Source organism: Typopeltis vanoorti, chromosome 13 (assembly GCF_054136105.1).
Source record: "Typopeltis vanoorti isolate ZY-2024b chromosome 13, IOZ_Tvanoo_1.0, whole genome shotgun sequence".
Classification (NCBI taxonomy): Eukaryota; Metazoa; Arthropoda; class Arachnida; order Uropygi; family Thelyphonidae; genus Typopeltis; species Typopeltis vanoorti.
The window spans coordinates 27,153,653-27,180,824 of record NC_143561.1 but is presented as its reverse complement, the minus strand read 5'-3'; the positions used below and the strand labels follow the sequence as shown (position 1 = coordinate 27,180,824).

General features: G+C 33.9%; 1 protein-coding gene across 1 annotated transcript in view; it reads left to right on the top strand.

Annotated features, from left to right (window-relative positions):
- The window catches only part of PAN3 (Poly(A) specific ribonuclease subunit PAN3), a 339,191-nt gene extending 313,676 nt beyond the window's left edge, over positions 1-25,515 (top strand). Inside the window, exons 15-17 of the mRNA XM_090403152.1 lie at positions 6,892-6,956; positions 19,715-19,853; positions 23,158-25,515. Coding sequence (XP_090259278.1) covers positions 6,892-6,956; positions 19,715-19,853; positions 23,158-23,313 — 360 coding nt within the window. The 3' untranslated portion in view covers positions 23,314-25,515. The remainder of the gene's footprint in view (positions 1-6,891; positions 6,957-19,714; positions 19,854-23,157) is intronic.
- The last annotated feature ends 1,657 nt before the right edge of the window (positions 25,516-27,172 follow it).

The following is a 27,172-nucleotide window of genomic DNA, read 5'->3' as shown; positions in this document are numbered from 1 at the left end:
CCACCACTGGACACATGCAGTGGAAAGGTTTGGAGAAACTTGTGCTGTCATTTTTAACATTTCCAGGGCTTTTAATCATATCTGGCATTGAGGCCTCCTAAACAAACTACCATCCTTTGGTCTACCTACCACTCTCTGTAATTGGATTGCCACCTTCCTTTTTAGTCATTCACTGCATGTTATGATTGATGGCTCCTCTCTTCAAACTTCATCACCAGTGCAGGAGTGTCTCAAATTTCTGTCCTATCACCTACCCTGTTATTTACATAAATGACCTACTCTCACTCACCACTAATCCTATCCACAGCTTTGCAGATGATAGCACTCTCCATTCATCCTACTCATTTGATAAACCATAGAGTTATCAGATATCACAAGCTTCAAGATCAACTATAGCTAGTGCTTTAAACATTGACCTATATACTATCCTTCAGTGGAACGAGGACAATCTTGTCACATTCAGTGCCACCAAAACTCAGTGTCCTGCCTCTTCTCCCAAAAGAAATTTCAGCTCGCATTACCCCCACCCTCAGTAATACACAAATCATCAGACAAGATCAGATCTCTCCACTTGGATTCACCTCCAGCCTCTCCTGGCACAAACACATCATATCAATAACTCTCTCAGCATCCAAAAAACTAGGTATTCTCTTTCACTCAGGATGCTATTTTACACCCAATTAACTGTTAACTATATACAAATTCCAAATCTAGCAGAGCAAAGAATATAGCTCACATGTTTGGGATGAAGCACCTAAAATTTTGTAAACTTTAGGTGTTGCATCAAATTCTTGATGCTAACCAGAGCAGTGGATAAGTATTCTACTTATCCATTGCTCCATGAACTGACAATCATCATTCTCCACTTCCTGTTGCACCTACAACAGCAGCAACTGCCCAATACCCCTTTACTGTGCAACTGCAAACACACAGATCCTACTTTTCTTCTTCCTCTTTTATTCCATCTGCCTCTGTCCTCTGGAATAGCCTACCACAAGAGATATTTCCAAACTATAACCTGCAACTCTTAAAATAAGTCAAACTTCTGATTCCTCACCTACACCTCGGACATGACACTGATGCTTTATCAGGACTTTGACCTCTCGTGTATGGAATCAATATATCATCATAATCAATTTCCTGATATGTATCCTTAAGGGGTATTCAGGTTACTATGACAGGACTACATGATTAAGTTTACATTATTATTAATCTCCTGTCCACAGTTTTCCTTCAAATCAATCTATTACTTGTGAACACTCCAATATTGTCACATCTAACATTTTGTGCTTCTAAGGCACTTCTGACTGACTGAATTAGTCCACCTAGACCTTGGTGTTCCTCTGGGTCTCTATCCTACCATCTGGGTTTCTTTCTGCCATTTTGGCAAAAAAAAAAAAAAAAAAAAAAAAAAAAACTTGTTTAAGCAACCATATCTATACCTGAAATTCAGTCTGCTGACAATGTTGAGTTCTTTCCTAATATCCTTGTTTTTAATGTGATACTATAATTGATGCTATCTATTCACTATCTGTATCTTTCTCATAACTCTCCTATCTGTGATCTTAAGTGTTTGATAAAATGTTTTATTTCTAATCCAGCTCTCAGATCTATAAGTTAAAATTGGCTTGAACACTGTCTTGTATATAGCTAATTTAGTGTTTCGACTAATTTCTCTGTTGTTGTTATTATTATTATTATTAACATTTGACCTCCATGGAATCAGAGACTCGTCATGGGAGGTACTCACTATTGTGTACAATGCTCATCCAACTGCGTCTTAAACTGATTCAGTGTGTCCACATCCACAACACACTCAGACAATGCATTCCACTCACCAACCAAACTCCATGCAAAGAACCTGCATCTCACTCCTTTGCTCACACCCTCCTTATGCAGTTTCCAGCAATGGCCTCTTGTTCTACTCTCCTCTCCCATTCTATGAAAAAACTCTTCCATGTCTACCTGATAACAACCCCTGACCAGCTTATATGTCTTAATCATATTTCCCCTCTTCCTCTTATTATTTATTCCATATAAATTTATTCATTTGACTTCCTACCGTACTAGTTTTGCTAATTTTATTGTCTATTTCCATATTTAATTTGTCATTTCACTAAAAATTGTGAAATGATAAATAATGTAGAAATATTCTTTCTACAGGTTTTGCATTTAGAATGCAGGAATGTTTCAGTGTTTTTTTCCTATTTTTCATGCCTTTCTTCTTTTATTGCTGATTTTCATACGAAATTTATTACAAGAATTATTCAGTTTAGTCAAGGAATCAATGGTGACCGGTGAAATTTTAAATGGGGGTGCTATCTATACAAAATATAAAAAAAAATCTTTTTTTCCTAATTAGTAACCAATTTATTAATAAATCTGTAGATTTATTTATTAATAAATTGGTTACTGATTAGGAAAATAAGAATTTTTTTTTTATTTTGTATAGGCAGCACCCCCACTTAAAATTTCACTGGCTGCCACTGCAAGGAATCCTAGAGACTTATACTGAATTTATTTAGAAATATGACATTATCTGCATGAAATGGAGAGCTCAGATTGACATCTCTGGTTTTGATGCTGGGTTTAATAGCACATTCCTTCATAATGTGATCCATATAGATGATGAATAACAGTGGAGATAATTTGTACCCTTGTCTCACGCCTGATTTAACATCAACCATCTTATTATTATTATGTTACACCTCCAGGAGTCCAAAGACTCATCGAGGGAGAGTGTGCCAACAGCATCGAACTACTAACCACGTTCAAACTTGCTTAACTTTTTGCATGAACCATTAGTAGCAGAGGCTCCACCAATCGACCAACCTTTGCTGGCAATCTTCCTCTACCTCCTTCAATTTTAACTGCTGGCTCAAATATATACCACACACATACATATATTACTTGATATAATGTCCCATTTGCACCATATGGTAGCTGTAACCTTTTAAACATCTTTTCTTTTGGTGGCTCTCATAGAAGCCACCTAAAAAAAAGGGAGGGGGATCAAACAATGTAGAATTACAGAGGAATTTCCCTATAAAACAGCTGGATTCAGTCTAAATAGATTTTCAAGAATAGATTTTCACTTTAAGAGAAATAACTGAGAAATCATAGGAATATAACAAGGAGCTGTATCTAAGTTTTGTAGATTTGGAAAAGGCATATGACAAAGTACCAAAAGAAAAGATGTTTAAAAGGTTACAGCTATAATGTCCTATTTGCATATAATGTCCCATATGATGCAAATGGAACATTATATCAACTAATACGTGTGTGTGTGTGTGTGTGTGTGTGGTATATATTTGAGCCAGCAGTTAAAAATAAGATAATAAAAATAAGAGCTATGAGAGCTCTAATCCAGTCATTAGAGCTCTCATAGAACCTGACTTTCTGAATTATGTAGCGTAGCCACTGTAAAACTTTCATGCCTCCATATGCTCCAATTGTCTTTCCAAATTTCAGGTTTTTGATGACTTTTTCTATTTCAAGTATTCATATATACAGTCACAAATTAATCTGAACACTGACATTTTAAAGAAAGATTTTAATTTCACAAGAAAATAAGTACAAAAATTAAACTCCAACTTTATACCTAATAATTTATACGTGCTCCTCTGTTCCATATTAGGCATGGACTCTACTAACATAGAACACATTTTTCTTATTTCTGCATCACAAAACTATACTTTTATAATGGATTATATTAAGTTATCCTTTGTATCACAATTTAATTTTCCAAGTCTCTTTTTCACTATAGTTCACAAATTTTCAAATTTTCTATTGGAAATTTAAGAACTTGTAGGAGGTGGCTGAGAGAAGTCTTCTCAGTTGCTAATTTGCAAACATAGGATACTTACTCTTCTGGACAAATAAATGGCTTTCATCTGAGAATATATCTTCTACTTCTCAACAGTCCAATCTCTGTCCACGTTTGCCCATTGGAGCCTCATTTTCTGTATAGCCTTTTTTTCGCAGTTGTTTCTTTTTTGGTCTGTGGCAGTCCTTCCTGCTCTTAACAATCTTCAATGGACTGTCATGTCAAATATTAATCCCACTAGCTGCCAAGTCTCTATTTAAGTCTATAGCAGACAATCTTGGATTCATTTTGCTTTTCCTAACTAGTAAGCAATCTTGAGTAAGTTTAGTTTTTCTTTTTCACCCATATTTTTCTTTTCTGTTAGGAGAAATACCTGTATTAGAGAAAGATGTTAGAAGTTTTTTCACTTTGTTAGACTATAAATTATATATTTAGTTTAATTCTTTATCCAAGTATAAGCAAACAAAGTTTGTGCCCGAAGTATCTTCAGGACTGGGGTAGTATAAGTGATGAGAACTTATACCACTTTTACCACGAGTTGCCCCAGTCCTGAAGATACTTCAGGCACAAACTTTGTTTGCTTACAGTTGGATAAAGGATTAAACTAAATATATAATTTATAGTCTAACCAAGTGAAAAAACTTCCAACATCTTTCTTTAATCCAGAGTAATTTAATAATAAGGTGTGACACACCTTTTGGCAACTCGTATAGGTAAATATGACTTCTCCATTACTTCCACCTTGGTATCACCACCACTGGATCTGGCTCCCACTGATGAGACCTCAATAAAGGTCAAAACTGGTCTGGGTAGTGGCCCTTCCCTTAATGCATAGTGTTATACATGTCCTCAAGGAGATGTGCTTTGCATATGGGAGATACTAAGGCAAGTGATGAGAACCTATACCACCTGTACCATGAGTTGCCCCAGTCCTGAAGATACTTCAGGTGCAAGCTTTGTTTGCTTACACTTGTATAAAGGATTAAACTAAATATATAATTTAAATGGTACCTATCTCTCTCTCTAAACTCTCTTTAAAATCTCATTAACAGCACTCAAACCAACAGCACACTCAAGAAAGAGTACATATTTTTAAACACTTTCTTGGAGATGTATCAATTTTATAGTTACACAAAATGAATGAAACACTACAAATGTAATCTTATTTACACTATAAGTAAACATCATAGAGACAGTTAAAACATGCAGTACTCAACCAAAATAGTGAACTGAAACAAAAACCAAAACCTTGACAAAAATTTGACTTGTTCAAATTAATTTGTTCACTACTGTATTCCTTTTGAGTGTGTTTTACCACCATACTATCACTGCTTATTTTGTTTTGTTTAGCTATCTTTCAAATTAATTACTCCATACATGTCGAGTATCTTTAACTTCAGTTTTCATGTCACCTTTATCATCTTTAATTCCTTTTACAGTACTCTCTTTCCTCCACTTCTAAGCCTCTTGAATGGCATCCAGAATATTTTGCTGCTTCTTGATATTTATTTTCTATGTTCTTACAAAAGTTTTTCCATGACCAAAGTCTTCTTACATGCAGTTCTGATTTTTTTTTTTTTTTCTTGCAGACAACCTCACCACATGGTTCTCTGAAGAACAAATTGATTGATTTGGTGTCTGCAGGGAATCTCCATGGTTCTTGTTTTCAAACTCTCATTTTCTTTAAAAATATTTAAGTTTACAGATCACCTCTGAAAGCTGCTCAACTTTGATTCATTTTTACAGTTTTTTTTTTTCAGTATGATATTCAATTTTATTATGCTCAAAACTAAATGGTGATCATTTAGATTTCAAATCCTCTTTATACTGTTGTGTCCTGAACCAGCATGAAGAAATCAGTCAATGAGACCTTTCTTAGTTCTTGCATCTTTTCTCCAGGTGAATTGTGCACATCTTTTTTTTTTTTTTTTTAATATGATCTTAGGAATAAGTAATCCATGTCCTGAACAGAAATCCATCAAGTACTTATCGTTGTTTTTAATTTTGCTCTTTTCTCCAGCTTTTCTAAAACATTTCTATGTCTGATAATCATTTCATGCTCTGTTGCTTAGATCTCCAACAAGGAACAACTTTTTCTTTGTGGCAGCTGCCTTCTCTGATGCCTTGAAAAATTCTTCCACTTCTTCCTTACATAAAAGAACCTTCTGTGGGACCATAATAGACACAAAATAAGTCTCATTGTTTAGTTCCCCATCCTGATATGTGCCGACATCACTCTACTTGATATTGCCTTCCATTCAAGAAGATTATCCTCGTATTTAGTGTTGAATACTTTAACTGCTACTCCTTTTCTCTAATTGTTATTGCCTGAATATAACATTTTCTCTTTGCTGCTTAAAAAGATCTTGCCTATTTTGTCTTCTTTGTTTCACTTACACTTATTAGGTCGATCTGGTACTTATCCAATTCTCCTACTTCCACTTCTTTTCCATTGATGCTTCTTATGTTGATAACTCCAACCTTGAACTCTGCTTATATTGAGTTGTCCTCTGTTAAGAAATTCTGTTATGTTGTGCCATCATATTATATTGGTTTAAGCCAATAAGTACAATTTGGTAGCTAAATCTCATATTTGCCAGTCCACCCTTGTTCCTTTAATAGGTATCCAGGTAGATATCTAATAATGAAGTGCAATATGAGAAGGTGAGAATTGGACATTAGGTCGAGAAGCCTTGGCTGGTTCTCTGCATTCATTAAAAATCTACATGTAAGCATGTGGAGGTATCTTCCCAGTTATTTATCAGACTCCTAATTTATGTGCTATAGCTATTGTAAACGTTTGTTAAGTAGGTCTTATAAGTATGTTTCAGGTCATATCATCTACATCAGTATTGTTAATTCTCAATGGCTTATTCTACCTCCATTTGAACTGCATTCTTCTGAATATTTTCTTCTGGTTTTATCATTGGTTCCACCATTTTGTAATTTTTCAGATGGATTAATCTAGATATCCAGAAACTGGTTTTGTATTGAAAAAAATTAAAGCTATTTGTTTTATACTACTGAGATTAGAATTTTTTTTTTTATATATATAATTTTTATAGGAAGTAGAAAATGGAAGGCTATTGCGTCTACTTGGAAAGTTGGGAATTATTAATGAAAGGCCAGAGTAAGTTTTATCCATTAACCTCTTCTATATTATATAGACAGATTTTTTTTTTGTATCCTATATAAGCATTTTCTTAATCTCTTCGTCATTTTTAAATGGTTAGTTAGTTATTTTTGATTTTGATTTTGGTAAGTTATTTTTGACCACAACTATAAATAAAATGTCTGTGAGGAACAGTGTTCATTCTTCAGTGTGTTTAGTTTTAAATCCTGCTGTTCAGACTCATTTAGTCATAATTTTAGTTATAATTTATTACATCAGCTATCTTCTCATTAACATGACTTCATGTATTACTATATTTTAAGCTAGTTTTGAGACCATAATTGAGTTCGTACTGTGAAAATTGCTAAGGATCAGAAAATTTCTTATGTGTGTGTTTAAATGTTTTGCATGAGTACAAGATACTTGTCATAATTGTGTAAGCAACATAAAATACTCAAAAAAATTAACTGCATTTTAATGTAGAATCAAAATAATAGTAATATTTTTTTATTACTGGCTTATGAAAAATAGGAGAAAAATATTTACAAAACATTACTATAATATTTATAGAGGAAATAAAGCTGGTTAATGCAGCAGAGATGTAGCAAAATGAAAATGATTAGAAATAGAAGAAAGAGTATTGTATAATGAATTAGATAATATAAAAACTGAACTGAAGATATTCTGGTTATCTGGAGTAATATGCTGAAAAACTATTAATTCTGATTACATTCCTCTTGAATATTTTCTACCACAATAGTGGTAGAAAATATTCAAGAGGAATGTAATCAGGAGTAGTTATCAATATTTGAAGAAGAAAAAACTCTCAAAAGCTCGAAATATAGAAAGGCAGCTGGAGTAGTTGATATACAACCAGAAATGTTCAAATATGGAGGTATAAAATTTTTAGTGGCTACTCAACATAGGAGGGTGGTCTGAAAAGTTCTCGGCCTCGACCATAGATGGCAACACTATCGGCAAGATTTTTTTTTTCTAAGTTGGTACATCTGTCATAAGCACCCATGTGAAATTGCAAGACATTCTATCAAGTAGTTTGTTTTATACAGCTGTCTGAAGCAAAAGTGTTGTCTGTATTCCTTGAAATGGATAAAATTTATAACCAAAATGTCATTCGGTTATAAACTTTGTAAAAGAAGGTTTAACTCCAAAAGAAATTCATTCGAAGTTCATAAAAGTTTATGGGCACTCTTCTCCTTCATTTTCGACAATTAAGAAATGGGCTGCCAAGTTTAAATGTGGCCATACCAGCTTTGAAGATGATCCACGTGAAGGAGATCCAAAAAGTGTAACAAGACCAGAAAGCATCGATCAAGTGCACGATATGGTATTGGATGACACGGTCATCCAATACCATATCGTGTCGAGTTCGAGTCTGAGTGTGTGAAATTGCTGAGACTATAGGCATTTTAAAACAACGGGTGCTGTGCTTGGAGCGTTTTAACAAGAATAAAACTGATTTTGTGTGTCGATTTATTACTATGGATGAGACCAAAGAAGACAAAGTCAGTTCCATCAGCATGAAAGGTCATGGCATTGGTGTTTTGGAATGCTATCTTGGAAAGGGTAAAACAATAGCCAGGGAATATTATTCTGATTTTTTAACCCAGACTAGACGAAAAAATTAGTTAGAAAAGACCCAGTTTGCAGAATTAAAACATCATCTTTCATCAGGACAATGCACCTACCCACAAAGGTGTTTTGGCAATTGAAAAATTAAGGGATTTGCACTATGAATTGTTGGAACATCCACCCTATTCCCCAGATTTGGCTCCCTCTGACTTCTATCTCTTCCCAAAACTAAACCCCTTCCTCGCTGGGCAATGTTTTTCTTCGAATCAAGAGGTGATTGCAGCTGTACAGGGGTATTTAGCAGATCTTACTGAGAACCACTGCAGGGACAGGATAATGGCACTGGAGCATCGTTGGAATGAATGTATTAGTCTTATGGGAAATTATGTTGAAAAATAAAAATAATTTTGAAATTATAAATTTGTTTTTTCATTGTTAGGCCAAGACCTTTTCAGACCACCCTCGTAATTCTGGAGGCTTGGTCAGGTCAAATTCCAGATGATTAGAGTAGAGCTATCTTAGTTCCCATTTTTTAAACAGGGAAATAAAACTAAATGTGAGAAATGAGAGGGGGAATTTCTTGGTAATATTTATGCAAGCATACCTGAGAATAAGTTAAAATTGTGGGATAGAAATGAGGAAAGCAGTGGGCTAAGAAAAATCTGATCCTGACATCCCAAAATATATTTTGTCAGGATCAGATTTTCATATTATGACAAATAATTGAGAAATCCCAGCAATATCATAAGGACCTGTATCTTTTTTAAGATCTTGAAAAAGGACAAGGTGCCAAGAGAAGCTGTTGCCAAGAGAAGAGATGCTACAAATTGTTGGTAAATGGAACATTATGAAGTTCCACATAGTCTGTATTTAAGTTGTAAGTCAGCAGTTAGAATTAAAGGAAGTATACATAGGTGGGTTGATGTAAAATCATATATATAAGATGTACTCTTATCTCCACTCTCTTATTCACCATGTATATGGTCATAAAGCTGACTATCTGTGTGGTCACGGTATAAAAATTATGAAAGAAAGTGGTATGAAATCTGATATCAAAATTGGGGGATATCAAACTTACCTCTTCCCTTTATGCAGATGTTGTTCTCCTAAACAAATCCAGTGCAGGACTTCACGATTCTCTAAGAAAATTTAATAAGCTGTTGCAAATTTGACATGAAAATTAGCAATAAAAAGATCAAAACATTGACAACTTAAACCACATTCTCAATAATACAAACCCTACAGAACAAGTAAAGCATTTTAGCTATGCAGTCACAATTTTTAGTGAAGATGTCAAATTAAATATTGAAATAAAGAATAGATTAAGCAAAGCTGGTATGGTGGAGAATCACTTGAAACAGTTTGTATGGAATAAGAGAGAAATTAGCCAAAAGACTAAACTAACAGGACTGTGTTCAAGCCAATTTTAACTTAAGGATATGTGAATTGTGTTAGAAATAAAACAGTTAATTAAAAACTATAGACCATAAACACATGAGAGACTTCTCATAAAAATTATGGCAGTGAACATATATAATCAGGGACAGAATCATATTATAAAATGAAGACACTATTCATCAAAAAATGCTTGAACAGAATTAATCTAAGATGTATGGTCACTTTAGATTGATGCAGTTAGGAGTGCCCTAGAAGACAAGTATAATATCTTACAATGCTGGAGTGCTGACGAGTGATAGAATAATTTGGAGGAAAATTATTGAAAGGAGATTAGTAATAACGTAAACTTATAGTACTATCATAATATCTTGTACACCCCTTGAGGATACTATTATTATTATTCCTGATTCCTCCAAGGAGTCTGAAGACTCATCGCGGGAGGACACCTACAACTGTCTCAACCACTACACCAAACCTCTACTACGAATCATCTCCATACATGTCAGCAAATTGATTGTACACTAAACAGTGGCTGCTCATGGCTTGAAATCGTAGGGTGCTGCAACTTTCGAAATATACATACACACTGTAAGTACAGTGTATGTGTGTTTGGATAAAATATCAAAATTATGGTAAAAATTTTTAAAAAAATTTAACATAAAAAATATTATTTATTATTGATAAAATTATACAGTTTGGTATAATTCAAAATTACTTAAAAATAAAATATATTCTTCTTGTTTTGTTTAATGAAAAAAATTGTTTATTATCGATAAAATTATACAGTTTAGTATGATTAAAAATTACATAAAAATAAAATCCATTCCTTTAATTGTAATGTTCAAATATTTAAAGAGACAAGGTAAACACGATAAGCATTATGAACACTCTACTACTGGCACAAACTGCATATAAACAACAGTGGAACTGTTGTTTATATGCAGTTTATATGTGACGGACAGTGCTGCATTACGCTAATAACTCTCATCTCACTATAACGTGCATATGCTTGTGCTTTTAGCAATATGACACTGTGGTAAACACAGTGCTGCTAGCGTCCTTCACCCTCCTAAGTGCTACAAGATGGATTTTTATTATTTTTTATACAAAATAAGAGAATTGTATAGGATTGTCGATGATAAAATTAAATATTACAAGCAAATATAAATAATTGAATAAATATATTTATATATCGAGAAAAATCGGGGGTGCTGCAGTTCCACAGTGCCTATGCATGAGCCGCCCTGACACTGAAGTAGCTTGTCTAAACTAAATATATGAATACTGCAGTTGACAAAGGAATGGAATTCGCATTATCACTGATGTGGGTGATACAATTTAACCATGTCCATATTGTCAATTATAATTTTGCTTTTAGGAATTAATGTTCGCTTGTAGTGTTCTGTTTGCTTTGTGTTTTACAAATTTAACATGAATTTGATATTAATATAAACTGTAGCACTTAATTGCATAATTTTTTTTCCCCAAAAAAAATAAATAAGCAACTATCCATTAGGTAATTATCAAGACACACCTTACAGGATCACAGACAGACAGAAAGGTACCATGACATCAAACATACATGTGTTATCTTCTATATGCATCTGCATTGTGATTTATTTATTTTTTAAATAAACAAATCAAAAAAATAAATAAATACTTCCATATCTTTTTTCCTCTTGGGGAAAAAAACAACTTTGAAATATAAATGCTTTAGTTACTGTAGTATAATTATGGAAACCTATTTTCAACACCTGCAATTGTAATATTCCATTCATCTTTGTTATTTCATTTTGTAACAGTGTACTTGCCAAGCCCGTGATAGCAATGACTTATTCTTGAAGATTTATTAGTCCTTCTGTTTTTGACATTACTCAGTCAAAATAAAATGTTTAAAACATGTTTCAGCTAAAGAGTATTCTTGATTCAAGAAAGTGCAATTAATTATAGGCTACATGCAGCTGCTTCATAATGCATTTTAACAATCTAGTTACAATATGTATTTACATACCATGTGCTCCCATGGTATGCATTTACATACCATGGGAGCACAATATTATGTGTACATTGTTCTGTATTACATTGCATGTACAGTATATGTGCTTATTGCATGGAATACATCTTCAGGAACCAGAAAACTGAAAATTTTTGAGTTTCTAAAAAAACATAAATATAATTTTAGAAAAAAATTTTATTTCATCAACCATTACAAAATGTGTTACAATATGTGAAATATTCATTATGCAGTTAACTGGACAATGCTTATTTTGATTTCTGATTTTTACACAAACAAGCATTATGTAATTAAATGTTAGTCTTGTATAAGTATTAATGATGCAAATAAAATCTTATGGAATTTGGTATTATTGTTATTGTATTAGTTCATTTTTTTATATGTTTTAATTTCTGAAAAGTAAAATTTAATCATTTTATTTCCTGATCCCTCATTTGCCTTTGTCGCTGATAAGTGTTGTTGTGTTTTCATAACAGCTGAATGTTTGATCAACACTGTTGCTGAATATTGCTTCATATACAGTCAATTCTCACTATGGCAAGTATCATCATAGCAAACTTGCTCACTTGGGACTTAATTGTAATCTTATTTAATTGTAACCATCTACTAAGTGGCACCTGGCATGTGGCTTAGCTCTGTGAATAGGATTAACAATATTTGCTGTAACTTCACTTTATGATTATACCGATTAGTTTCTAATTGAAATATTTGCAGTAATAAAATTACTATATTCTTGTGAATACATGTGTATGAGGGTGGTCTGAAAAGTTTTCGGCCTAACAGTGATAAAACGAATTTATAATTTCAAAATTATTTTTATTTTTCAACATAATCTCCCTTAAGATTAATACATTTATTCCAATGATGCCCCAACACCATTATCCTGTCCCTGTAGTGGTTCTCAGTAAGATCTGCAAAATATCCTTATACAGCTTCAATCACTTCTTGATTCGAAGAAAAACGCTAATCAGCGAGGAAGAGTTTTAGTTTTGGGAAGAGATAGAAGTCAGAGGGAGCCAAATCTGATGAATATGGTGGATGTTCCAACAATTCAAGTGCAGATCCCTTAATTTTCCCATTGCCAAAACACCTTTGTGGGCAGGTGCATTGTCCTGATGAAAGATGATTTTTTCTTTTGCAAACCAGGTCTTTTCTCACAAATTTTTACGTCTAGTCTGGTTAAAATATCGCAGTAATATTCCCTGGTTGTTGTTTTACCCTTTTCAAGATAATTAATAAGCAAAATGTCTTTAGCATCCCAAAATACTGATGCCATGACCTTTCCTGCTGATGGAACCGACTTTGTCTTCTTTGGTGCTGAACACCAGCTTCTCTCCACTGTTTTGACTGCTGTTTGGATTCTGGTGTGTAATGGTGAATCCAAGTCTCATCCATAGTAATAAATTGACGCACAAAATCAGTTTTATTCTTGTTAAAACAATCCGAGCACTGTTCAGAGATTTTCATGTGAGTGCATTTTTGATCTGCTGTGAGCAAGTGCGGCACCCATCTTCCGCAAAGCTTTTTCATATTCAATTCTTCATGCAAAATTTATCCTACACATCCTTTTGAAATGGTTATAGTCAGCAATTTCACACTTTGACTTTCTGGTCATCCAATACCATATCATGCACTTTATCAATGATTTGTGGTGTTGTTACACTTTTTGGACATCCTTCACATGGATCATCTTCAAGGCTGGTATGGCCATGTGTAAACTCAGCAACCCATTTCTTAATTGTTGAAAAAGAAAGGAGAAGAGTGCCCATAACCTTTTATGAAGTTCAAATGAATTTTTTTCTGTTAAACGTTCTTAAAATTTTTTTTTATAAAATTCTTTTACAAAGAATTTTATAACTGCACGATACTCAAATTTTATCCATTTCATAAAAGACAACATTTTTACTTCAGACAGCTGTATAAAACAAACTACTTGATAAAATGACTTGCAATTTCACATGGATGCTTGTGACAGATGTACCAACTTATAAAAAAATAATCTCTTGCTGATAGGGTTGCCATCTATGGCCGAGAACTTTTTAGACCACCCTTACGAATGCCAGAGGCATCAGAAATAAGAAAGAGTAATTTTTGGCATTAGTCAGCTCAATTTGGCTAAAAATTATATGCATCATTGAGAATTAGTTGATAGAAAATGATATAGCTACAAGGATAAAATATAAAATGTTTGTATTTTCAGGGACGATAGAAGGAATAGGACAGGAGGTGTGAGATATTGCTGATAATAGCTGAAGCACTATAACCAACAAAATTAGAAGTTAAAGAGGATTTTAGGTCTGGAGGAGATGGTTTATTTAAGGCTGTCTGGTGTGTGTGTGTGAGAGAGAGATTTTTTGCTGCTGTTCACCAGGGAATCCACAGGAAAATGTAGATGCCATGTATTGACAGATTAGCACAATGAGTGCTGGTCAAACAATTATGGGAGACTTCAACTATGGACTCATGGATTAGAGAGAAGAAAGGTGGCATGGCAAGATGAAAGTGGAATTCATACAACTGCTAAGGGATAATAACCTGAAACATGTTATAGAGGAGACCAGAGGTTTGAGAGTGCTGGATCTGGTAATAGCATCAGAAGATATATCCATATCAAAGTAGACACTCTGCCTCCTGGGGAGAGTGATCATGCAGTCTTGTTATGGCAAGTTGCTAAACATGTGGAAGTCTCTGTCAGAAAAGGGCTTATGTTGAACTATAAAGCTGGTAATTATGACAGACTTTAGAGGCATCTTGACCCATCACCATGACCAGAGAAGCTACAAGGAAAGAATGTCAGCAATGCATGGCAAGTGGTCAAAGATTACTTGAGAGTAGCAGTATCAGACTGCATACCCAAGGTTAGGAGGGTAAACCATGTGGGGATTAAATGAATGAGTAGAGATATAAAGCAAGAATTGCAGAAAAAAAGAAAAGAAAACACTGTGTAGGGAATATAAAGAAAAAGGTGATCATCATACTCACAAGTGGTACAAAGTGCAAGCAAGAAAGGTTGGTCAATTGTTAGAGCCTCTGCTGCTAATGGCTCACACAAAAAATTAAGCAAGTTTGAGCACGGTTAGTAGTAGTGGGAAGGGGATCGATCGTTCGATGCTGTTGGCACACTCTCCCTTGATGAGTCTTTGGACTCCCTGGAGGTGTCAAATAATAAGAAAAAGAAAGGTTACTAAGTATGATAAGAAAGGCCATATCAGTTCATAATAAAAAAAATTAATTCAAGAAATTGTTGAATTGCTGGGTGATCATTTTACCAAGGTGTGCCATCCAGGTGGTAACAGAGATGCATGTCAAAATTCTGGTAGATAAACATGAGGTGTTCATCATATTGAAAAATATCAATGTGAATACAACAGTGGAACTTGATACCATGTCAGCCTGTGTACTATGTGAATGTGCAAGAGAATTGGCATTGCCTCATTAAGTTGTTCACCCTAAGTCTCATCTCTGGCAAGGATCCAAGAGAGTGAAGAAAGTAAAATAGTTGCATTATCTAACAGTGGCTTCAAGACAGAAGTAGCAACTAAATATATCACAAGTGGTTGTCAAAGTATTGGGAAAGTTGGTTAAAGGTAAAATCCAACAATGGGTGGATAGGGATGTGATACTTTGTAGTGGACAGTTTTGTAAAGGGTAAGACCTGTCTTAGTAATTTATTCACATTTAACAATAAAGTGACAATGGAACTGGATAAAGGAAATGGCTAAATCATGATACTACTAGCCTTGCAAAGGCATTTGACAGAATACCACATGGAAATCAATCACAAAAATTGGAGCAAATGCTTACATGGTGATTCAATGACATTATGAAAATTATGGAAACAATTACTGCATTAGAGTAAAACTTTAGTTTAATATAAACTGAAATAGACGCTCAACATTTCGACCTTCACATTAAGGTCATCATCTGGAGTATACGCATATATACAAAAAAAGAAGCAGCACTACAATCTACATGGTGTGTTAAAGTTACTGATTAACTGTTAAAACTATTGGCCTGACCTCTGTTCTAAAAAAAAAAAAAAAAAACCTTACTACATCAAATCTAGTCCTCTATTATTAGGTTACAGAATTAAATTAAAGCTGGAGAACAACATGTTCACATAAAAAAATAATAATAATAATGATTAAAAATAAAAAAAAAATGTATAAGTATAATATAATTTATGGCTAATCAGTATTGATAGTGGCCAATAAAAACTGAAAATTGCTTAGAGTCCTGAAGTTAGAGTTTGCTAGAAAGCTAAGTGGGCTAAATGTGTGCCATCCAAATTTTTGGGATTTTTATGCCACAATTATTGTTAAGATTGGGGTGGTTAATCAAAATTTCACATGCTGCATTGAATTTGGTACGAACAGAAATTCAAAGAAGCATGTGTAACCACCCTAATCTTAGCAATAATTGTGGCATAAAAATCCCAAAAATTTGGATGGCACACATTTAGCCCACTTAGCTTTCTAGCAAACTCTAACTTCAGGACTCTGAGTAATTTTCAGCTTTTATTGATCTGATTTTGTCCACAAGGTATTCCTGGTGAGATTTTTTTTTTTTTTTTTTTTTTTTTTTTACAAGGTAGTTCACCATTGCTTTTCCCCAACCCCCCTATTTTATCCGGGCTCGGGACCGGCATATGGCTGGGACGTATTCATGACTGTAATCCATGTGTGTGTTCATGGGGCTGGTTTGCCTGTTCTGGGGGGGGGGGGGATGAAATACCCAAGTTTCCAGGGGAAAAAAAACACTACCTCTGTATGAGACCTGACTGAGCTATGGAGGCTCACTTTTATTCACCACTATCAATACTGATTAGCTATAAATTATATTATACTTATATAAATTTTATTATTATTTTTTTTTTATGTGAACATGTTTTTCTCCAGCTTTAATTTAATTTTGTAACCTTATAATAATAATAATAATAATAGAGGACTGGCTTTGATGTAGTAAGGTTTTTTTTTTTTTATGCCAGAGGTCAGGCCAATAGTTTTAACGGTTAATCAGTAACTTTAGCACACCATGCAGATTGTAGTGCTGCTTGTTTTTGTATACATGTGTATACTCCAGATGATGACCTTAATATGAAAGTGGGGATATTCAGTTGTTTACTAATGATGCAAAACTGGGGAGGACAATAGTTGATAAAGATGATGTAATATTCTGCAGGATGATTTACATAAATTGGCATTGTGGACAAAGTATGATTATCAATTTAATGTTGCAAAATGTAAGGTGATACACTTCAGGTTGAAAAGGTTACACGTGGTGTGTCATATTGATGTTATTTGATTGCGGGAAATTGATGAGGCTAGGGACCTGGGGATAATGATGGATAGAGAGTTGAATTTCAGAGTTTATATTGCAAAAGTTGGTAAATTAGCTAAAAAAGAATTACTTGGATGTTGAAAAACACACATGTAAGGATGAAGTTATTATCCCTCTTTATAAAGTTATGATTTGGCCACATCATGACTACTTTGCATGGATTTGGTCACTTGGGTTTCTTGGGAATCAAGAGGTGGTAGAGAGGATTCAGTGGTCAAGCTGGTGACATCTATGGAATGCTCCAAATGAGGATAGGTTGAAGGTATGTAGGTAGAGTTTAGCTGACAGGCAGAGGAAAGGGAATAAGATAGAAACTTTTATAAGTTATTAAATGGGTTTTATAAAACTGATGCAAAGGAAATTTTTCAGTATATGACAAATAGTCATAGAACTAGGGGTTATCTATGTAAGTTGGTAAGGGTCTGTTTACTAGATCTTTTGCATGGAGAGTGGTAAACGAGTGGAATGGATTTCCAGAATTAGCTGTGAGTGTTCTGACAGTGAATGAGTTAAGAAGAGGTATGACCTGTTTTGTGCATATAAACATTAGTGGGTCTCCAGACTCCATGGAAATACTGTATTATAATAATAGTTATTTTATTACACCTTTTTCTTTCACCTACATAAGGCATATTTTATAAGAACTTGTGATTTAATCCCTCTAACAACATATTTTTTTAGAAATTTTTTAATTTTTTAAAAAAAAATTTTAACAGAATTTTTGTTTTAATATTATTATTATGTGACACCTCCAGGGAGTCCAAAGACGCATCGAGGGAGGACACTTACTCTACATCTCTGTCTCCACTACTCAATCCACCAATTCAACTAACCACCACCACTAGTATTTCCACAGTCAATCACAAACATCCATGCCCACAATGGGATTCGAACCTGCAGCCTTTTGGCTGGAGAGTGGATACGCTAACTGCTTAGACAACCAGGCTGGCAATTAATTCAGTTACTTATAATTCTTCCAAAGTTTGCATCATCAGCAAACAACTGAAGATCCCCAGTCAGTCCACATGGTATATTGTTTACAAACAAGTTAAACAGCATGGACCTAAGAATAAAACCATGGAGCATGCCACAGTTTTTTTTTTCTTTTTCTTGCAAGTTTGCAGTTTGGTTGTTTATATAGTTTTCTCCCATTTCTAATCTGGTCATAATACTAAAGAATTCATCCTTCTGAGGACTGTGAATCATATTATTAGATGATTAGCAATCTAGATAAATTAAACTCTTTCTGGTATTTTTTTATGTGAATCTCATCCATGAAAGGCTGTTATGTGTTTAAGTACTGTGGGTGGGCTAAGGGTCATAATTCTGAACTGGAACAGGAAACTTCAGGCCTTCACTTAGCAAGATGGTGTTTTCACACTAGATGACGACATTCATCTACACATTTACTTGCTGCTGGTACATAAACATGCTTTATTATTCCCCTGTGTCACTCTTTATAGATTTTATTTTCACCTTAATCATCCAGCAAAAACACATAACTTATGCTTATTGACTATAGGGCCATCTTCTCCGCTGAATATGATTTACTGTATAACTCACATGTAGTGATTGCCTTAATTATTTATCATTTATTTTTCTCTAACAGCCATTGGTTTGGTTAATATAAGTGAAAAGCAAGTCAGAGTCAAAAAACGTTTTATGACTTAGACTTGCTTGGATCACCCCACTGTAATGCTGTGAGAGAGAGTTTTTATTATAATCCCACCCCCTCCCAAAAAAATTAATTACCTATTATAGCATATTTATCACCATGAGTAGGCTGAGTTATATTATCTAGAAATCCTGTTCTAGAGACCAAAAATAGTATATATTTTTTTTTAATGCTACTTCATGCATCTGGTAAGCAGTATGGTGGTTTCACACCAGGCATTACAACTTGCCTATCACCTAAATATTTGCACAAACATATATGCTACACTGGGATTCAATATATAGTGTATTGGTATCAAAGTGGCATACGATTCAGTCACCTAGACCAGGAAGACTGTGGAGTATGCTGCAAGAGGTAATGGATATACACAGAGGGGAGTGCCCAAAACCCTTTTCCAAAGAAAGGTATATAATTCTGTTGAAAGATCAGTACACCAAAATGATAATTGTCAGTTGGAATTTTTTGATCATTGTTTAGACCATTTCCTAATTAATAGTATATTTTTAGATAATATCTACTAATTATTAGATATCTGTTCCCTCCTTAGAAAAATTCTATATATACTGCTTTATGCTAGATGAATAGTTGTCCTGTGTAGATATTTATAAAACAAAGCAGTTTGGTCCAGCATGAACATATTAAATAAATAAAGGAGCAGTCATGTATTAAAACTCTTGTTTTTACAGGAAACTAGTTTATCATAATAATGCAGTTCTTTTTAAGAAATTTTAAAGCAAAACTTTTTTTTTTAAATTACAGATTTAATATGGATCCATCATGGTCAGAAACAGGAGATAGATATATGTTGAAATTGTTCAGAGATTATCTGTTCCACCAAGTTACAGAAGATGGTAGACCCTGGATAGATATGGCCCACATTGTTCAGTGTCTTAATAAGGTACTATTTGTTTTGCAAGTCAGGTGGTGTATTCTTTGTATATATTGATCAATTTGAGAGTGAATGGATATATTTTTATCCAAGTTATCAAGATAATGATAACTGTCCTTTATACGACAAGAAATTATATTCTTGTTTTAATTTTATACACAGGCATAAACAAACTTTGTTTGCATGCTACTAAAGTATCTTCATGACTAAGCTATTTGTACACAGTCTGTTGATTTCACATCAGTTGCCCTAGGATCCAATAATGCAAAGCACACTTTCTCTCAGCTGTGTATATTGCTATGCATTATGGTAAGGATCACCATCCAGACTGATTTTGACCTTTATTGAGGTCTTCGTTAGAACTAGATCTAGGAAGACTGAGGTTTAAATTTGGAAGTTAATTGACTTAATAACCAAGCAAAAAACTTTCTACAACTATCTCTGTTTCAGAGTATTTTAAAAATATCTTAATACACCTTTTTTCCTACTTGTATGCAGAAAATATATCTACATTGATTTAACCTCAGTATCTTCATGGATTTAGCTCCCACTTGAGGAATATCGATAAAGTTTGAAACCAGTATGAGTAATGATCCTTCCCATAATTCAAAGCAATATACATACAGGGTGTTCGGGATAAATTTGACAGTTTCGTAAGGAAAAAGAAAATCTTCTTTATATCTATTAAATTTAATGAATTGACAAAAAAACATTACAGGCAGAGTTAATTACAATACTATCAACAAGATTTACTCAAAATAACCACCATTAGCATCGATCACAGCTTCAATTCTGCTTCGGAACCTCGAACAAGCTGATGCTACAGTCTCCTTGGGAAGGGCCGCAAAAACTGTTTTAATTTTATCCATTAACTGGGCTTTTGTATTACTGGAAGTGCGATTGGTGTCTTTTTCAACTGCGCCCCATACAAAATAATCCATGGGGTTAAGGTCTGGGGAGTTTGGAGGCCAAACATTTGGACTGGTGAAGTCGTAGAAATTTTCAGACAACCATTTTTGACTTTTCCCAGAGGTGTGGCAAGGGGCCGAATCCTGCTGCCATACATACGGCCTACCATTGGCTACCCTTGTTATCCAGGGCTTGACTACAGTTAGAAACTCCACGAACAAAGCCCGAATTCCAATGCCAGGGTTCTTCAACACCTGTTCCTGCAGATTTGCGAGGAATTCTGCTGTACGAACGCAATCAGATCGTCTGCTAGGGATCTTTCTTCTTGCTACATCCTCGTAGTCACCATTGCAAGTCTCTAGTTCATGCCTGATTGTTTTTACTGTATTCAGGGAGCATTGGGCAGCAGTCGTAATATCCTTATTTTGATGGCGGGCACGAATCATCATGATACAAGTTATTCTCTTCCATTATTCAGGTGGGTTCCAGCTATCCATCCTTTCTGACATCTTGTATATGAATGAAGAAGGGTCCAACCTTTTAAATGAAGAGAAGTGTGTGTTAATACATGTAACTTACGGAAAAATATAATTAATTATAAATATGTCAAATTTATCCCGAACACCCTGTATATGAAGAGAAATATATTTTGCATTATGGAAATACTACGGCAATTGATGTGACATTAACAGCCTCTATATACGAGTAGCCTAGTTAGGAAGATGCTCATGTGCAAACATTGTTTGCCTATGCTTAGGTATAGGATTGTAACAAGAATATAATTTCTCGTCTATTATAATTTGTTTGTTTATCAGGTTATACACTTGTACTGCTCTTTCTACTGATCAAGATTGAACTTAAGATGTTTTTGGTCTTAACATAATTATGTTCATTTTTAAAAATAAATATTTAACTATACATCTAGTAACAAATAGTCAGAATTTTTAAAATGTATATTGTTCGACTTGTAGTGTATACAATTGATTATCACTATGAAGAACTTTTAATGGTTACAAAAATAATTATTTATAGTGGACAGTTTGCTATCGTGAATTTTCTTTAGAATGGCATCATGCCTATAGGCTTTGGTCAGGACTGTCAGTAGGTTTTAATAATGATGTTTGCTATAGTGAGTTGACTGTACATAGCAGATGTCTCAGTGGATATAGGAAATAAGAGTTAGGTCTGACTCCAGTTTTAAGTAATTGTGTGAAATATTTTTTACATAACATGCCATGTTATATCTTTTCATTCAGAAGGATTTCAGCATACTTTACATGTTCAGATTCTATCAAGAATATGAGGAACTCATTTAATCATTTTAAACTTGAGTCTCTGTTTAATCATTCTCAGACAGCAGGTGTTGTTCTTGCAGATCCTCCATTTTTCTTCCTGCAAGAGAGAAAAATTGATCTAAAAGTATGTATTTTTTCAATATCATTCCTACAAGAAAGAGTATAGCCTCCCTCCCTCCTTCTGATTGTGCTCTGCATGGTAAGGGAGCTTGAGATTGGAAAGAGAGAGGGGGGGGGACTTTTGTTAATTTCTGAAGGTTATAGTCCCTGGAGATAACCAGATGAAGAAAGCAGTGTTCTATAAAATGGAGGTAGATGAAAGAAGAAGAGTTGGATTGTGTAAGATATTGATCAGCTGTTCTTGTTTTTATGTTTAGCTGAAAATCAAGGAATGGTTGATGCCTAGCTGGCTGTGATGCAACTTAAGTATGCATTCTATCCCTAGTATAACCTTCAAACTTTCGTTGAAGATGAAATAATTGAAATGGTGATTTGGGTTTTTCATCCCACATACAGACAAATTGGCCCTTCAGAACACACGAAATTTACAGACAAAAAAATACTAGTGGTGGTGGTAGACAGTAGATGGCATTGATGTAGATGATGATGGTAGTAGTGGTTTGATGTAGTTGGTGGATGGAGTGTGGAGATGGAGAGTTGTAGAGTAGGTGTCCTCCCTCAATGAGTCTTCATACTCCTTGGAGGTATGACGAAATAATAATAATAATTGTTCTTGCATAACATAAACGTTATGCATTATTTAGACGTTTCTGATATAGACTGTACACCTAACAAATTTACTACATTTTATTATCAAGTGAGGAAGTGACAGGGATATGCTTTGTTGTAATGTGAAGCAGATTTCTTCATGAGTTATAATTAAATTTCATTGAAAACCATTAAAATTAACCATTTATTTAATAAGCACTTTTATTAAGCTTTTGACAGTGACAAAAATCACTACACATTGCTTGTTTGATCAAACAACATTCTCCATAATACCTGCATGTTATTAACTATTCTTAATAAGTTTTATTTTTAGTTTAAAAATCTTCTATTTTTTAACAGCCATGCAAGATGCTGATCTCGTGATGTCTTTTGTTTTTTAGTTGGATGCTGGTGTTCCTGAGAAGATATGCTTAATGTCACGTGATGAACAGAATGTTCTGGTAGTTAGCTATGCTGAATTAAAACAGTGTTTTGAATCCTCTTTTCATGAGATTCTCTCAGCTAGTGTGGCGCCAAAGCAACACCAACCATCATAGCAGAATATTTTACCATCTGATGTACATGGCAAAAAATAGAGAACAAAGAGATTATGGGACCACTGATGTTATTACTTGTGTCCATTTCAAGACATGTTTGTAAACTGCCGAATATGCAAGAGCCTTAATATAAATCTTTTGCCAAATCCTTTCTAGGTCATCTTCCATATATCCCTTTACTAGCCAAAGTATAAGGATTTAAAAATAATAAAACAAACAACAAAAAAAAAAAAAAAAAAGTGACTATCTTTCAGTATGCCTCCACATCTCAAGGTATGCTTCAGAAGATTACAAATGGTACTTAACAAGATCTGGCTCAGATCATTATTTTTGTTATGCATTCCCCCCTTCCTTTTGAAATGTTGCTCATTAATCAGCATTTAATTCTTCCCAAGAAAAGTGGGAATAAGTCTGAGCTTCCTGTTTTCTTGTTGGACCTGAGTACTTGGTGCTCACCAGTTCCTTTCGCCACCATATATATTGTACAGCATTTTAATGTGTGTTAAACATGTTCAGATCATGTGTATGTGGACAATATACAAGAAAGTTATTACAGGTATTTATATACTGTTCTATCATAGGGCTGTATGTATTACCAAAATGTTTGCCTTATGGAGTATTGCCTGTTTGTTCCCCAGCCTGGTGCAAGCATATAAATTCTGCTGAACAAAAAATAATAATAACAATAAATAAATAATAAAAAATAAATAAATAAAATAATAAGAAGAAAAAAATAGCAGCCTATTAATGAAAGGTAACATATTTTATGTACTTTCCAAACAAATAATGTAAATTAGTCCTTAGATTGAACCTGGTAGCAAAGTAGAATCCATGTATGCATCCCTGAAGACTACATGAATGCAGTTGATAGTCCTACTTACATTACTACTGTACTGTACTTACATTCACACAAATTTTGTAATAATATGTGATGTGCAAATCAGTTGTTAGTGTTAATAAATTGTTGCTATGGTCTCTGGTAGACCTCATAATAAATGCAGGTGATAGTCTGCCCTTGGTTAAACCTAGCAAAACAAGTGATACCTTAAGTACAATCAGCAAATAGCTAGATGAACATTCAATGTCATTTCAAAAATAAGTGAATTTGTATCACTGCCTTCTAGAATTGATTATTGCAGCAATTGCAATGAAATATAGTAATCTCTCTATATATATATAGTAATGCATTCTAACATACCACTAATTCCATTATGATGGGAGAGAAAAGGACCATATTTATTAAGATCGTGTACAGTACATCTTGGCATTAACTGGTCAGGCGCCATATAATGTCTAAGAAACAAGGGTGTAACTCTGATATTTAAAATGAGTTTTGTCTCTATTTTTAGAGGATAAAAGCATTTTATATTTTCATATTACCTAGAAACAGTAGACTTAAATGTAGGTAATTGAAATTAAAGTAATTTCAAAACTTGGCATATCATGCCAAAATTAACCTGGGCTGAAACTTGACATTAATTCCTCCTTATGTAAACTGAATGCTGACTGCCAGGTGGAGGAGTATTGTTCTGCAACGAAGCAAGGTCACATTGTCCTATTTTGCCTAAATATTTTTACTAGAATGGGAAAAGTTTTCTGTACAAAATAAGTATTTTTTTTTTTTGTATGATTTTTTTCAATGTAAACAAAGGTAATTTTCTGTATGTCTGCTAAAAAAAAAAAAAAAAAATTTTTTAAAAGTACTGACTCGTAAGTTCGGTTAAAGCATTTATCTCCAAATCAGAATCCAAATTTTTAAAATATTTGTATATCCATAAATGTGGATATATTTCATGAACAGTCAAGCGCCTGACCAGTTAAATTTTTTTTTTGTTTATATTTTAAAGATAAGTGCTTCATTTTTGAAAGCATTGAAATGTTTTTAAATTTTAAAATTCTAATATCTATTCAGTATTTTATTTTTACACAGATTATAGTTAAGTCTTTGTTAAAATTTCTGAAATTAATTTATTTCAATCATTTAGATTAAAATTTTCATAATGTTGAATATATTGTTAAAAAAATCACTGAATGCTCAATTCTCTGGGTTTTAGCAGCAGCAGACACTGGGGATTTGAACAGTTGGGGGGGCTGCTCAGAAGGCCGAAATTATGTAGATTTTGTATACATAACAGCACAATGTTTTGTACAGATGTATGAGTAAGAATTATTTTTAATTGAATAAAGAAAATACAATATGACCATTTTTTTATGTAATTTATTTACCTAATAATTAATTAGATACATGACAGTTGAAAACAAAATAAAATTAATTTTGCAAGTAATTCCCAATTATTGATTACCTATATAAAAATAACAGACACTCTTTGTTGCTATTTTGATGTGGTGATCTTAATCAGATCTCTAGAATCTATTGATAAATTCAGAGTTCTTATGAACTGATTCTTTAAATCTAACAGTAACATACAATACAGTACACTTATAAATCAAAAAATCATATGTAATAGTTGCTGCAGATAAACACATAATAAATTTAGTTTAATCTTTATCCAAGTGTGAGAATTTGCACCTGAAAATATTTTCAGGTGCAAACTTTGTTTGCTCACACTTGGATAAAGGATTGAACTAAATTTATTACAGTCTAATCAAGTGAAAAATAAACTTTCAAGATAAACACATAGTGTTAACATTTTGTGAGAGCCAATATGTTGATAAAGTAATAAGTCTGACAGTGCAGTGTGTTGATACGTTCACATAAATTCAATTGAGACTTGTAAGCAAAATATACCTATAAAATTAAAGTGTGACCAGATTAAGAGTGGAATATTTATTATTGGTTATTTTCCAGGTAATAATAATTTTTAAAAAAAATCAAGATTTCACATATAAAAAGTCACAAGGAAACAAGAAATTTTAAAAGCCACTTCCATGTCATCACTACAACAGGCATATAAAGGTGAGGAAGATGCAATTGAATTCCTTGACCCAGAGGAATGCAGCATTAATGAATTATACTTTAATGGATTATTTTACTAACTGATAGTTAAAAAAAAAATAGTGTTTAAGTATTAGCCTCATGCATGCATTGCCAAGTTTCCTATAACATTTTCTATATTCTTTGTTCCTTTGCTGTGGACCTTTTACACTGAACCAGTCTGTCTCATTACCATCAACACTATAGTGGCACCGATTGGAATAGCTTTTACTCCTCTTTTCCATAGTGTGATTACACTGCATGGAAAGAAGTCAATGGACGCTATACTGTGAGGAACAAACAGCCATGGCACCCACCTTAATAAGATATAGGACCTCCTTTCACTGTGATAACTGCAGCAATCCTACAGGGCATGCTTTCCACAAGTATGTGATAGTGATCAATGAGAAATTTGGACCATTCTTCCTGTAGGCATGTAACGAGATCCTGGATTTTGTCAGACAGACAACCTTTGACCTCACCCGATTCTCCACAGATGTTCAGTAGGGATGAGTTCAGGGCTATGGAGGCCAGTCAAGTGTGGTGACATTCATGTCCACAAATCACATATTTACAGCAGCAGCCTTATGACACAGTGCATTGTCTTGCTGAAAGAGACAATAGTCAGTTCTTAGGAAGCATTGCATTGTCCAGAATGTTCAGATACTTCTTAGAGTTCATTGTTTGTAGCACCACAAACAGAAGTCTGAGGCCAAATCAGGAAAAACAGGACCATGGCATCACACTGCCACTTCCAAATTTCATAGTTGGGATTGTGCACCCTGATAAGAGACATATCATGCTCTATCTTGGTGATACCAAGCATCACCAACACCCCACCCCATCTGCTTGGTGGAGGTTGTAGTATGATTCGTCACTCCATAACAGTGTTCCAAGCTTTCACATCCCATTGTACATGCTCTT